The following is a 14098-nucleotide window of genomic DNA, read 5'->3' as shown; positions in this document are numbered from 1 at the left end:
TTTCTAGATATGTGAAATATGCCGTTGGTGTTTTAATGGGGAGTGAATTGAATCTGTAGATTGCTTTGGGTAGTATGGACATTTTAATGATGTTGATTCTACCAATCCATGAACATGGTATGTTCTTCCATCTGTTTATGTCTTCCTCTATCTCTTTTTTCAGTGTCGTGTAGTTTTCCATGTATAGGTCTTTTACCTCCTTAGTTATGTTTATTCCTAGGTATCTTAATTTTTTTGGTGCGATGGTAAATGGGATTGCTTTTTTAGTCTCTCCTTCTGTAAGTTCACTATTGGTGTATAGAAATGCCATAGATTTCTTGGCATTAATTTTGTATCCTGCTACGTTGCCGAATTCATTTATTAAGTCTGTTAGTTTTTTTATGGAGTCTTTCGGGGTTTTTATGTACAATATCATGTCATCAGCAAATAAGGACAGCTTTACTTCTTTTCCAATTTGGATGCCTTTTATTTCTTCTTCTTGTCTAATTGCAATGGCTAATACTTCCAGTACTATGTCGAACAGGAGTGGTGAGAGTGGGCATCCCTGTCTTGTTCCTGTTCTTAGGAAAAATGGTTTTAGTTTTTACCCATTTAGTATGATGTTAGCTGTGGGTTTATCATATAAAGCTTTTATTATGTTGAGGTATGATCCTTCTATTCCCACCTGGTTGAGAGTTTTTATCAAGAAAGGGTGTTGGATTTTGTCAAATGCTTTTTCTGCATCAATTGATATGACTATGTGATTTTTATCTCTCAATTTGTTTATGTGATGTGTCACGTTTATTGATTTGCATTTACTGTACCATCCTTGCATTCCTGGGATAAATCCTACTTGGTCATGGTGTATGATCTTTCTGATGTACTGCTGGATCCGATTTGCTAGAATTTTGTTGAGGATATTGTCATCTATGTTCATGAGGGATATTGGCCTGTAATTCTCTTTCATTGTGTTGTCTTTATCTGGTTTTGGTATTAGGGTGATGCTGGCTTCATAGAAGGAGCTTGGAAGTGTTCCTTCATCTTGAATTTTTTGGAATAGTCTGAGGAGGATGGGTTTTAGTTCTTTGAATGTTTGGTAAAACTCCTGTGTGAAGCCGTCTGGCCCCGGGCTTTTGTTTGCTGGAAGCTTTTTGATGACTGCTTCAATTTCTTCCATAGTTATTGGCCTATTGAGATGTTTAGATTCTTCCTGATTGAGTTTTGGAAGGTTATATTTTTCTAGGAATATGTCCATTTCCTCCAGGTTGCCCAGTTTGTTGGAATAGAGTTGTTCATAGAATTTTTTAAATAATCCTTTGTATTTCGGTGGGGTCTGTTGTTATTTCTCCTCTTTCATTTCTGATTTTGTTTATTTGGGTCCTCTCTCTTTGCTTGTTGGTGAGCCTGGTTAGAGGTTCTTCAATCTTGTTTATCCTTTCAAAGAACCAGCTCTTGGTTTTGTTGATCTTTTGTATTGTGTTTTTGGTCTCTATGTCGTTTACCTCCGCTCTGATCTTTATTATTTCCTTCCTTCTGCTTACACTGGGCTTTTCTTGTTGCTATCTTTCTAACTCTTTGAGTTGTAGGGTTAGGTAATTTATTACCATTGTTTCTTGTTTTTTGCAGTATGCTTGTAGAGCTATGAACTTCCCTCTCAAGACTGCTTTCACTGTGTCCCATAGATTTTGGATTGTTGTGTTTTCATTGTCATTTGTTGCCATGATGTTTTTTGTTTCTTCCTTGATCTTTCTGGGAACCCAGTCATTGTTTAATAGCATGCTGTTTAGTCTCCACGTGTTTGATTTTTTTGGATTGTTTTTATTGTAGTTGATATCCACTTTTATGCCACTGTGATCTGCAAGGATGCTTGATATGATTTCTATCTTCTCGAATTTGAAGAGACTTTGCCTATGTCCCAACATATGGTCTATCTTTGAAAATGACCCGTGTGCACTTGAGAAGAATGTATATTCTGTGGCTTTGGGGTGAAATGTTCTGAAGATGTCAATTAATTCCATCTGGTCTAGTGAGTCATTTAGGATTGATGTTTCTTTGCTGATTTTTTGTTTAGAGGATTTGTCCAATGGTGATAGTGGGGTATTAAAGTCTCCTACTATGATTGTATTGCTGTCAATCTCTCCTTTGATATCTTCCAGGAGTTTTTTTATGTATTTGAGTGATCCTGTATCGGGTGCGTATATGTTTACCAGAGTTATTTCTTCTTGTTGGATTGCTCCCTTTAGTATTACGAAGTGGCCTTCCTTATCTCTTGTTATGTCCTTCACTTTGAGATCTGTCAGATATAAGTATTGCTACCCGAGCTTTTTTTTCATTTCCATTCGCCTGAAAAACTTTTTTCCATCCCTTCACCCTCAGTCTGTGTGTGTCTTTTTTTCTGAGGTGGGTTTCTTGTAGACAGCAGATATATGGGTCGTGTTTTCTTATCCAATCCGTTACCCTATGTCTTTTGATTGGGGCATTTAATCCATTTACATTTAAAGTTATTATTGATAGAGTAAAACGATGCTAAAGGAAAGATGAAAATAGAATGTAGAACACTAATCCCAAAGTAAAATAAAGAGAAAATAGAATACTTTAAAAAAGTAAAAAATAAAAAAAATAAAGTTATTATTGATAGGTACTTATTTGTCGCCATTTTTATTCTTTACCCCTGTGTTCCTTCTTTGCTTCCTATTTCTTTTTTTTACAGCAGATCCTTGAGCATTTCTTGCATTGCTTATTTGGTGGTAATAAATTCCCTTAGTCCTTTTTTGTCTGTGAAGCTCCTGATTTCACCTTCAATTTTGATTGATAGCCTTGCTGGGTACAGTATTCTTGGATTCAGACCCTTCCTTTGCATGACTTTGCTTCTTGTATGCACCCTAATCAGGATCAAATCTGCAACCTTGGCATATGGGAACAATGCTCTAACCAACTGAGCTACCCAGTCAGGGCAAAAAAATATCTTATTTAGGAAGTAAGGAATTATATTATACAGAGTAAAATTTTTTAAAAATGTTTTCTCTCTCTTTTTTTCTCCCTTGTGTCTACTTTTGTTTGTCTACATACATGTGCACGTGCATGTGTACACACACACACACACACACACACACACACACACACACACACACAAGGCCTAGATGGTAGCTGCCTAAAAATATAGAGGCTTCTTTTCCCCTCAGATTATGTAGCAGTCGGAGAGGCTATAAACATGCATCATCGTTAGTATTGCCTCTCACTTATGGATTTTCCTCCTTAGCAGCCGGTACTTCCCCTATGGGGTCGCCTCAGTAAAATATACTCTGGACATTTTAAAAGTTCAACTACCAAGTGAAAAAACTGTGGAGAAGTAAAATGAAGTAGCAAGTAAGTTAACAGGTCACCACATCCCTGATGAGTTAAGCTCTGGACTCAGCAAGCTCTAGTCCCAGGTTGACTAGGTCACTCCTGACTAGGTCACTCAAACTCAGAGTAGTCCACCCTAGCCAGTTTCCCAGTGGTTAGAGCACCAGCCCACAGACTGAAGAGTGACAGGTTCAATTCCAGTCATACCTTGGCTGCAGGCTCAATCCCTTGCCCAGGCAGGGTATGTGTGGGAGGCAACCAATTGATGTGTCTCTCTCACATAGATGTTTCTCTCTCTGTCTCTCCCCCTTCCTTCCACTCTCTCTAAAAATCAGTGGGGGAAAAAAATCCTCTAGGGAGGATTAAATCTACACTAATAAAAGAGTAACATGCTAATTGACCGTAACTTCGCAACACCCACCAGCCAATCAGGAGTTAGTATGCAAATTAACCTAACAAAGATGGAGGTTTAATTTGCATATTCAGGCATTCCGCACCATCCCAGCCGCTCCGGGCCTCTGGTCAGCGTGGGAAGGCAGAAAGGCGGCTCCAGGCCGGAACAGAAAGGCAGCTCCAGCCAGAATGAAGGCGGTGCCGACAGCCAGGGGAAGGAAGGCCCATTCTTGCACAAATCTTCGTGCATTGGGCCTCTAGTAAATAAATAAACAAACAAATTCAGAGTAGTCAGCCCCTCCTGGCTGACCCCAAATCCACATGTTGATTTGGGGTCATAACCGGACCTATACAACCACCTGAACTCAAACTTAGTGTTGGATTCTCTGGGATCCTGCCCAGCACCCAGTCTCAGTTCTTCTTTCCCAAGGTCTTCCAGCAGCTTCCCTGAGCTGCTCCTTCTCTTCTGCTCTCTGGCTTTTAAGCCTTTACAGCTGACCTGCCTCTGGAAAGTCGATGTCTTGGGTTGCCAGGGCAGCACTACAGCCTATTTCAATTCATACTTCCAGGTACCTCTTGACTTTTTCTTACAGTTTGCTTCCATATCTCTAAACTATTTCTAAAAATCATGCTGTTCTCTACAAAGAGTGGCCTTCCATCTGCAAATACTCCAGAGAGCCCTTGATTAATCTATCCCAAGTAGTGCATGGCTAATGTTCCAATCAGCTCAGGATGATTCCTGTCTCATTCAGTCTAGAGAATGCTCAGAACCATGTATATTTAGGGAAATTCATTTCACCAGAGCATCCCAGAAAAGGAACTAAAACTATAGAGGACTTCATGATTGATAACAAACTCACCATTGATGAGCTGAAGGGAGCCAGGATCTGGATTCAAAGAGGAGTTGCCCAGCAAAAAATTGTGATGCAGTGTCTCAGCAATATAATCTCTGAAGTTACTGATTGTATAAACAGCAGTGGGCTTATCATCCAATTCCACAAGACCATGGTTTTCCACCTTGTTGGAGTGAAGGCTGATTAGGTCCCAGGTGGTATTGCTGATGGCCTCTCCATTGAAAGTAACTGCATAGTGAACATCTATGCCACTGTGAATGAGAAGAGAGAACAGATGAGGCCCTGCTAAGGAAGCACAAAGGAAGGACGATGAACCCAGGAGAACAAGCATTAGACTAGAGGGAGAGTCTCAAAAAGCATGGTTTCCATCACCATTCTGTAGGAGCAAAATGATTCCCAAATCAGAGCATAAAAATAAATTAAGTCCTTCCTCTTAACTTACTTATATGTTCTTATATGTTCCTTGATTATAGCCTTTGTTGTTTTGTGTAAAGATTTTGTTTACAGTGACTGCCTTTCAGTCTCTTCTTGAGTTTCTATCCCCAATGTTCAGCTTGGTACCTGGGAAAGAGGGATATCCAGTGCCTACTAAATGAACAGAAATCTATACTCATCCTAAATAATAAAAGGCTAATATGCAAATAGACCGAACGGCAGAACGACCAGTCACTATGATGCACACTGACCACCAGGGGGCAGATGCTCAATGCAGGAGCTTCCCCCTGGTGGTCACTGCACTCCCACAGGGGGAGCACTGCTCAGCCAGAAGCCAGGCTCACAGCTGGCGAGCACAGTGGTGGTGGCAGTGGTGGGAGCCTCTCCCACCTCCGCTGCAGGCAGATGGTAAGGAGCAAGGGGTCCCGGACTGCAAGAGCCCTGGACTGTGAGAGGGCACAGGCCAAGCTAAGGGACCACCCCCAGTGCCGGAATCTCCTGCACCAGGCCTCTAGTCTGAATGTAAAGAGAGAACTGCATCCTAATTGAGGTATTCACATATCTAAAGAAAAAGTATCAACATAATGACAATGGTCTCGTGAAGTCTAGGAAAAGGGGAATTGTGTTACTATTGAGTGGAATTCTTCTCACCTGTGTATTGTGGCTTCCTCAGAAGACAGATCCCTAGGCTACAGATAGCTACAATAGGCTGCATGGCTTGATGATACTGGCCACTAAAATCACCAGCTTCCTCTTTCTGATTTCAAGTTTGCAAAGGAAACTTTTGATTATAACTCCTACATATGTTCCTATAGGAAAAGAATTCATGAGCCAGCCAATGCAATAATTGGTCAACTGGCAGATATGTTTCTCACTTTCAATACATCAGCTGGCATCCTAGAAAATGCAGTGTGTTTTGTGGTTTGGGAAGCATGAATTGGTCTTAAGAGACCTCTCCTTTGGAGCCCTGCTTGCTGCAGATCACATCCTGGGCCTACAGGGAACGCCATGAAGGTGACATCCTTCCCTGCCATTCAAGCAGCCAGGCCTCTTTGAACTTCCTGTCTCACTCTGAGTAACTTCAGTGAGGCTTCCTCCCAATAAGCTGCCACTTCCAATGGGGTGGTTGGGGCACTTTAATATGGTAAATGAGCACTTCGACATCTGATGCTCTAAGTGGTGAGACATCTGCTTGTCATCGAGCATCCCTCAACCACTTAATTCTCCCCATGTCAGAATATGTTGATTCAAGGGTAATTCCTGATCTTTTTTGTAAAGAAATAAATTCAGTAAAATATATTAAAATAACCAAAGGATGGCTCCAAGGTGGAATAAAACAGTAAGAGGGACACCTACTGGTCAGAACTCACTACACCATATATGCCCCAAGCATCAATGCCTGGCTCATAGTAATTCAATAAATATATTTGAAAGTAATGAAAAAACAAGTGGTCAATTGTATGCACTAATATACTAGTAAGCAAATAAATGACAGTATGTGGCACTCCTGACTTAATCCAAAGGATTTTTAGTCTCTAAATAGGAGTAATTGTTTACCCTAAAGAGCATACGTATTATCTTCATACAAGTGTGCCTTGTAAGTAATCATCTGGGGGCATTGCTCACAGCCAGAGCGGAGCACTGTGAGAATGTGCACGCTCTCCCACGCTCGGTGGAATGGACCATGCCCATATCTCCAGAAAGGTGAGCTTCTCTTTGGGGTCTTTGCACAACATGTTAACATGGCTCTAAGACAGGAAACAGTGATGAGGGCAAAATGGAGAAGATAGAAAAGGCTGAACCAGTCAGCACTTGAGTTGGTTTCAGGGCTATAAGAAAATCAGAGAAGGAGAGGCAAGCCTTTACTAGGAGCCTATGATGTGCCTTGAATGACTTATAAATATCATATGGAGAAGATCAAGAGAAATATTCCTGCATCAAGAAATCTATGCAAATCAGGCAGTCTGGGTTAGATTATTAGCCTGTTTATTGGCAAAATAAAACTTGTTTCCCAATTGTTTCCCTTGAACATCTAAAAAGAACATTTCTATTATAATCTACCATGTCTAGTGAGGATAAATTCATTAAAGAAGATAAAATCCTCAGAGAGATGCTACAATTTATTTCCATGCTTTTGTCCTGGAAAGAGAACTCAAAGAAAGCCTTGAGCTATCAGGAAACCATCTATTTTCAGAGCCGAGAACTGTCCTATGACCCAGAACAGACTGAGTTGGGGCACGGCAAAGGGAGCACAGGGCTTTCTCATGATGAGGGAGGGACTGAAAGGGAGCCAAGGACAGTGTCTGACGGAAGAAAGCTCTGCTGGCTCTCTGGCGCTAACAACTCCAAGGAACCAACCACCATCATCCTTCATCTTCCAAGCTGGACGGAAACAGCTGCTTCCAAGAGGAACGTTTCTCTGTCTGACAGCTATTTCTAGAGATTTGAATCATGTGGAGGTGAAATTTTCCCTTTCTCATTCTCTCACCTCAAATGCCCTTGTTGGCTCTTTGACATGTGCAGATTTTAAATAGAAAAAATAATGCAATCACATCTCATTAAGGTAACCAAAATAAAGATTTTTCAGAGAAACTCAGATATCCTTTCTTTTATAAAACCTCTATTAGGAAGAAGACGCACCCTTACGAAGTCTGGAGCTGAATGTTTGAAGTGTGTACACCAGGCAAATATGTTGTTGATTCACTTCAAATGAGTCCTACCAACTTCAAATAATGTGTGCAACTTGAAAGGGGTACAAAGCAAATAGAAATTTCATGTGCATATAAATGTTTATAATATTTTGTTATGTTATGTTTATAACATGTAACATTTACACATGTTATAAAGAGAGATTATATGTCATATAAATAGACTATTTCTGCACCACACTTTTACTCATACACAGCTCATAATAAAAGTATACTGAACAGTTACAAATAAATGTCATTAACTACCTAACACTTGACAATTTTGGAAACTGCACTTAACAATTTTGTCATAAAATCTAATGGCTTCATATTGAATTGTTGTCTTTATCCCTAGAGAGAACTTAGCACTCAGCAATAATTCTTTTGATCATAGGGTAACATCAGAGTTTGGGTTGTTTTACATTCTAATCACCCATAATCAGGCTTTTCAGTTGAGCATAGACAATCAACAAATGTGCCTATAACAAACACACACAGAGCAGTTTACACATACTAGGTACTCAGTACAGAACCCACATTCTGATTACCTTAGTCAAAATATCAGACATATAGTCACGTACCATACGGCAAATCAACTTGCCTCCCTGAGGCAAAATTTCCTCAGCACCAAAATAGAATGAATATTAATTCTCATTTTCACTATTTCACAGGGATACAAGATAGTTAGATGAAAAAGAAAATGAAAGAACCAGTACTTTGACATATCTCTGGAAGTGCTTTTCATTAGACTGTGTTCCTAGAGGGTGGAGACCAACAGCCACCAATTTTTGTAGACACAGGGTTTACCCAATTTGTAGGCACTTATTAATACTTGTTAAAGTGATATAAATGAAAACAAGGAAGTTAAAATGCCCCCTCCAAATATAAGGTATTAATTACTATGAAGGAGTATTACTGTTTCTCTAAACATGCCCACATTTAGCCCATGAATATACTTCATGAATTCTAGACTATACTTGTCAATCTTCCAAGAGAAAGTGAATGTTCAATAAATTTGGAACCTAAAGGCAAAAAATGACAAGCAGCTTTCACAAGGGATATTGACTATGCTTTTCTATTATTACACATGCATCTTCTAAGAAATTCTAGAGAGCAGCTGTTTTTGCAAATGAACTCTTACCGAGATCTGCTTTCTTCCCTTCATTTACCCCTTAAAGTGACACTCAATTATATTATTGAGTGCATAGGATACTTGAAAGCATTTACATTAATGCAAGTTTTTATTCCTATTTTAAATTAAGTATCTCCATACTGAGTGGGGCAGGAGTAGGTTTACAGTTGTTCATATGAAAATAATACCATAATTAACGAATAATAATACAAGAATAAACTCTGTTTCACATACAACTATAAACCTACTTTTGCCCCACCCTCTTTTTGTTTTTTAATCCTCACCTGAGGATATTTTCTCTATTGATTTCGAGGGAGGAGAGGGAGAGAGAGAGAGAGATATCAATTGGTTGCCTCCCACTGCACCCCTCCCAGGGCAGGGAAACCTGCAACCAGGAATCAAACCCAAGACCCTTCAATCTGAGGGCCAAAACTCTAACCACTGAGCAACCCAGCCAGGGCGTTCCCTCTATTTAAAAGTACTTGTCAATATTCAGTCTAAAACAGAGGTCTGTAAACTACTGCCTGCAAGCTAAATCCAGCCTACTGTCACTGAATTAACGGATTTTATGTTTTTTAATGGTTGAAGAAAATCAAGACCAATATTTTGTGACATGTGAAAATTATATGAAATTTATATTTCAGTGTCCATGAATTAAGATATATTAAAACACAGCCACACTTATTTGTTTTCAACATATCGCCTATATCTACTTTCATCTGATAGTATCAGAGATGAGTAGCTGCCAATGGAGACCATATGGCCTAAAAAGTTTAAAATATTTACTATCTAAGCCTTAACAGAAAATTTTTGTCAACCCCTGATCTGTACAGAGATGGACACTGATATGGAAGTCATAAAAGAATTGAGCTGCGCTCCCTTAAACCTAGGTCTACTACATTTTCTAAACTAACTCCTCATTCATTTGAAAGTACAGAAAGTACTAAAAAGTACCCTACCTGCCATTTTCCTCGGGGGACCTGGAAAAGAAAAAAAAAAGTGTTAAGCAGAATTTTGAAATTGTATTTGTCATATCATTCATCAAAGTACAAGTTCTTAATATATTTCCTCTGAAATGTTTCTTTAAATGAAAATGCTTGCATAGTATCAGAAGCTGACAAATTCCTGTGGGTTGAAGGAAGTGTGCAAAGGTGGAGAAAGTGTTCTATATTAAAAGTCTTTACTATCTTTAAACTTTATTAAAATACTTTTAAAAGAATTCATATAAGGTTATCTCTTTATAAATAAACTTTGTTGGTAGGTCAGCAGGGGACTCCAACATTTGGCATTAACAAAACTAGGAACATTTTTGGGGAGATGCGATGTGCTATGTAGTATTGAAATTAATGAAAACCAAATCAGGCAATATACAGTAAGGTGCTAAGAGGTTGGGAAAGGTCAGGACTGACTGACTTATAGGATATTGCCTTTCATATTTATTGATTTTATATAACAGACACTATTAAGTTCTACTAAGAATTTCCCATGTGCCAGGAACTATGCTAAGCATTTTGCAAAGGTTAATCCAATTAATCCTCATTAAGATTTATTAAGGATCATTACTATCCCCATTTTACAGGTCAAGAAGCTGAGGGACAAAAACGCTAAATCATTTAAAGTATTTCAAAAGTGTTATTTAATAAAGCAGGATTAATAAGTAAATTGTCTTTTTTTATATAAATGAGAAGTTAAGACTTGGTAATTTACCCAAAACCATCCAGCCAGAAGTGCCAAAGGCAGGGTTGGAACCAAGGAAAGTTGACTCCGAAGGCTGTTGCCTTCTCTGTGCTGCCAAGTGAGGGGGTCCCCAAAATCCTCACATTCTCAGTTCTCAGGGGAGCTTTAGTCACAGCTGGAGCTGGTATTCTGTGAAAAAGCGGGGCTAAGGTTGAAGCGGAGAGACTGGTTGTGGTGTGAGGGTAGGTGGAGGGTCGATTTATCATGCTTGCCCTCTGCCCTGCACCAATAACCAGCTGAGTGTCCTTAGGTAAACTATTCCAATTCCCTGGGCTCTGTTTTACATATCAGAAACAACGGGGATAATAACTAGCTCACAGCATGGCTGTTGGGGTTAAATGAATTAATATAGACATAGTGCCTGGTGCACTGTAAATGCTATGTGAGTGATTGCTGTAATTTGTGGTAAACCCAGAAGCTGTGACAAGAATATGTCACAGTTAAGATGTTGGCCCTGTTAATGATGCTGTAGGTGACTCAGTGCCCCGCTCGGAGTCCACTGCACCCACTGCTGGGCACAGCAATCCCCAGATGCTCCCACCTTCCAAGTGCTGAATCTGGAATGGAGGTTCAGACAGACGCTTTGCTTCAGATTTACAAGCTAATTCACAGGTTCTCCGACTCTGGGCTAAGACTGCATCCCTTTAAACCTGTTTGCTGCTCTGTGAAATGAGTATCGATAATAATATTAATTCTGAGGGGGGTGGACATTAAGTGGGCTCAGGAGATTAAGTGCCTAATACAAAGCACTCACTCAGTAAATGTCACAAGTATCATGCAGTGGGTCTGCGCAGGGAAGAAATGCCTCCAAAGAGGTCTCTGATGTACTCACAACTATTATGTTTGAAAAGCAGGTGAGTGCAGAGTGGCCTTACACCAGGACACCACTCACCTCAGTGAAACATGGACAAGCTTTAGTCGGACCTGGGGGTCACATCTAATATGACTTCAGCCTCTCCTCGGTGCCAAATAAAAGCAGTGCAACGTGTCAGCAGCAAGCAGGGGCATGACTTACCCTGCCCCACTACAAATCTAGTATTATTTTGCCTTTTTGTAACTCAGTTTCCTCACCTGAACTACTAACAATAGGAATATAAATTTGCTAGAAATAGCACTGGATTACAGCATTTGAATCATTTTAAATTATTGTTGTGTATATAATATACACAAAAGGATATTCCACTTAAAATAAAAAGTGTATTTTTAGAGTAAGTCTATTTACCTGAAGTCAAGTACACGGATATCCTTATAGCCCGGTAACCCAGTAAATGCATTTTCAATCTGTTAAAAATAAAATTTATAAATAGGTAGAAATGTGAAAAAGGATGCAGAAAATAATGCTTTTAGGAGCAGAATATAATGTCCACCCTCTACTATTAGAAGCTTAAATGCATACACAGATACACATAGATCAGAAAGTTACTAAGAAAATAATAGTTACAATGTTAGAAAATAATATTTACCACAACACTGATAGGTTTTTCTTTTTCATTTTGTCTTTTAAGGTTCTGACGTGCTTTAATATTAATTTTTGTTCAAATTGTAAAGAGCATACTTCTTATTGGCAAGCACTGTTCTTTCCCCTTTGTGATGAAACGTGAAAAAGAACATTAGTTGCCCAAGAAGCTGTAACAGCATTTCTAAATGCCGTGCTTGGACTGGGAGTCTGGCTACAGCACACAGAGTGACAGTCAGGCGTTCATTTCCTACGAGTGTCTGGTGGCATCTGCTTCTTGTTTCTACAGCCCAAGGGAACTGTGGACACTCAGCATGAGGAAGAAATCTATAGGTCTGGGCTTACCCTCCAGAAGGGAGGCCTTGTTCAGAGGTTGTCGCAGAGCTGATGAAGCAGTGACCAGTAAGTTAACTGGACCAAAGATCAATTTATGAGCATCGCATTTGTGGGAACCAGTTTTATCACTGCATCTGTAGTAACCCACCATGTAAATCAGCATCTGCTTAGTGACTGGAGCAGGAAAAAGAGAATTCTAGACTGGACTAAATAGCTAAAAATAATCAAGTTATACACAAATACCAACTGTTTAACAAAATTTAACGTTTAACCCACCACATTTCAGAAGATGAAATCTGACTAGGTAAGTCACCTTGGGGCTCACGCCAGAAGAAGGGAAGGAAGTTGTCAGTGAACTTGGGAACTGTTAGTGGATCTCTAGGCATCTGATTTTAAAACCAAGTCCTCAGATAATCAGGAGAGTGAAATTTTTTTAAAGTTTTGGTTCAAAACAAAACATAAACAAACTCATAGGTACAGAGAACAAATAGATGGTTGCCAGATGGGAGGGGGGTTGGGTAGCTAGGTGAAAAGGTGAAGGGATTTAGAACTTGAGTTCAAGTTCAACTTGGTAGTTACAGAATAATCACAGGGTATACAGCATAGGGAATATAGTCAATAATACTGCAATAGCTATATATGGTTACTAGACTCATCAAATAATCACTTTGTAAGTTATATAAATGTCTAACCATAAGGCTGTACAGCTGAAATTAATATAATATTGAATGCCAACTGTAATTGAAATAAACAAACAAACAAATCTTGGTTCACTGAAGATCCTCATGCCTTAAGGATACAGAATCCAAATACATGATAATAATAATTTGTCTTGTTTAATTCTCTGAGAAGAAAGAAAGTAGTACTATAATTCTCAGAGGATGGGTGCGGATGGGATCCCAGGATGAGGAGTCTTAGACTGAGGGATAAGTCCCAGCTGCTCTAGCTGGCAAAGTGGCCATGCATGTCTCTTTTATAGAATTAATACTGCCCTGCTCACCAACCACATCAGTTTCTGTAAGATTTAAAGGAACATAGCTGAAAGTACTCTATTAACTGCAAAATGCTATTTAATTGCATATTTTTATTATTACTAAACCCACCTTTGGGCGGGGGGCTTTGCCATCTCTTGAGTATAAACACATACAGATATTTTAATTCATCATACCCAGTTAGTTACTATACAGGTATTCAGGTGTAAGAAGTCATTTTACTTGACTAACATCAGATTAATAATAGATACAATGTATTGAGTGACTGCGATATACCTGATTTTGCAATATTACTTCTAATGTTTGCAACAATCCCAAGAGATACATAATTTCCCAATTGTATAGATGAGAACACTGAGATGCTGAGATGTCAACTAACTTACCCAGGGTCATGCATTTGGAGAGTGACTGAATCAGAACTTATTCAGCCCCAAATCTCTCCAACACCAAAGCCTATATTCTTCCCATTGAATTGCATGCCTCTTCCTCTTTCCCCTGACTCATAATAAATATGGTTTAGAACAAGGACCAGGACTGGGGAAACTGGGCAGCTCACCACAAGTTCTTACCTGAATTGAAATAAGGGGACTCTGTATGCCATAAAGGGAGGAACACTTTGAAAAGAAGGAGGAGACCTGATTTCCCCTTCTACTCCAGGGGCTGAAATGACCAGGAACCAGTTATTAGTCCTCCTGGGCCTCACCTATAGATGGATGCTGTTACCCACATGGCGTCTGTGAGCAATCAGACAT

The 14098-nt window shown here is 39.4% G+C and overlaps 1 protein-coding gene across 1 annotated transcript in view; it reads right to left on the bottom strand.

The window, feature by feature from the left end:
- Positions 1-14098, bottom strand: part of IMPG2 (interphotoreceptor matrix proteoglycan 2) — a gene marked incomplete at both ends in the record, with an annotated part of 102900 nt that overhangs the window by 33316 nt on the left and 55486 nt on the right. Inside the window, 3 exons of the mRNA XM_080655477.1 lie at positions 4578-4822; positions 9785-9805; positions 11785-11843. Coding sequence (XP_080511603.1) covers positions 4578-4822; positions 9785-9805; positions 11785-11843 — 325 coding nt within the window. The remainder of the gene's footprint in view (positions 1-4577; positions 4823-9784; positions 9806-11784; positions 11844-14098) is intronic.

The sequence above is a fragment of the Plecotus auritus genome (genome assembly GCF_963455305.1).
Source record: "Plecotus auritus genome assembly, chromosome: 2".
NCBI classification, from domain to species: Eukaryota; Metazoa; Chordata; class Mammalia; order Chiroptera; family Vespertilionidae; genus Plecotus; species Plecotus auritus.
The sequence above is the reverse complement of the archived record's forward strand: the minus strand, read 5'-3'. Positions and strand labels throughout refer to the sequence as shown.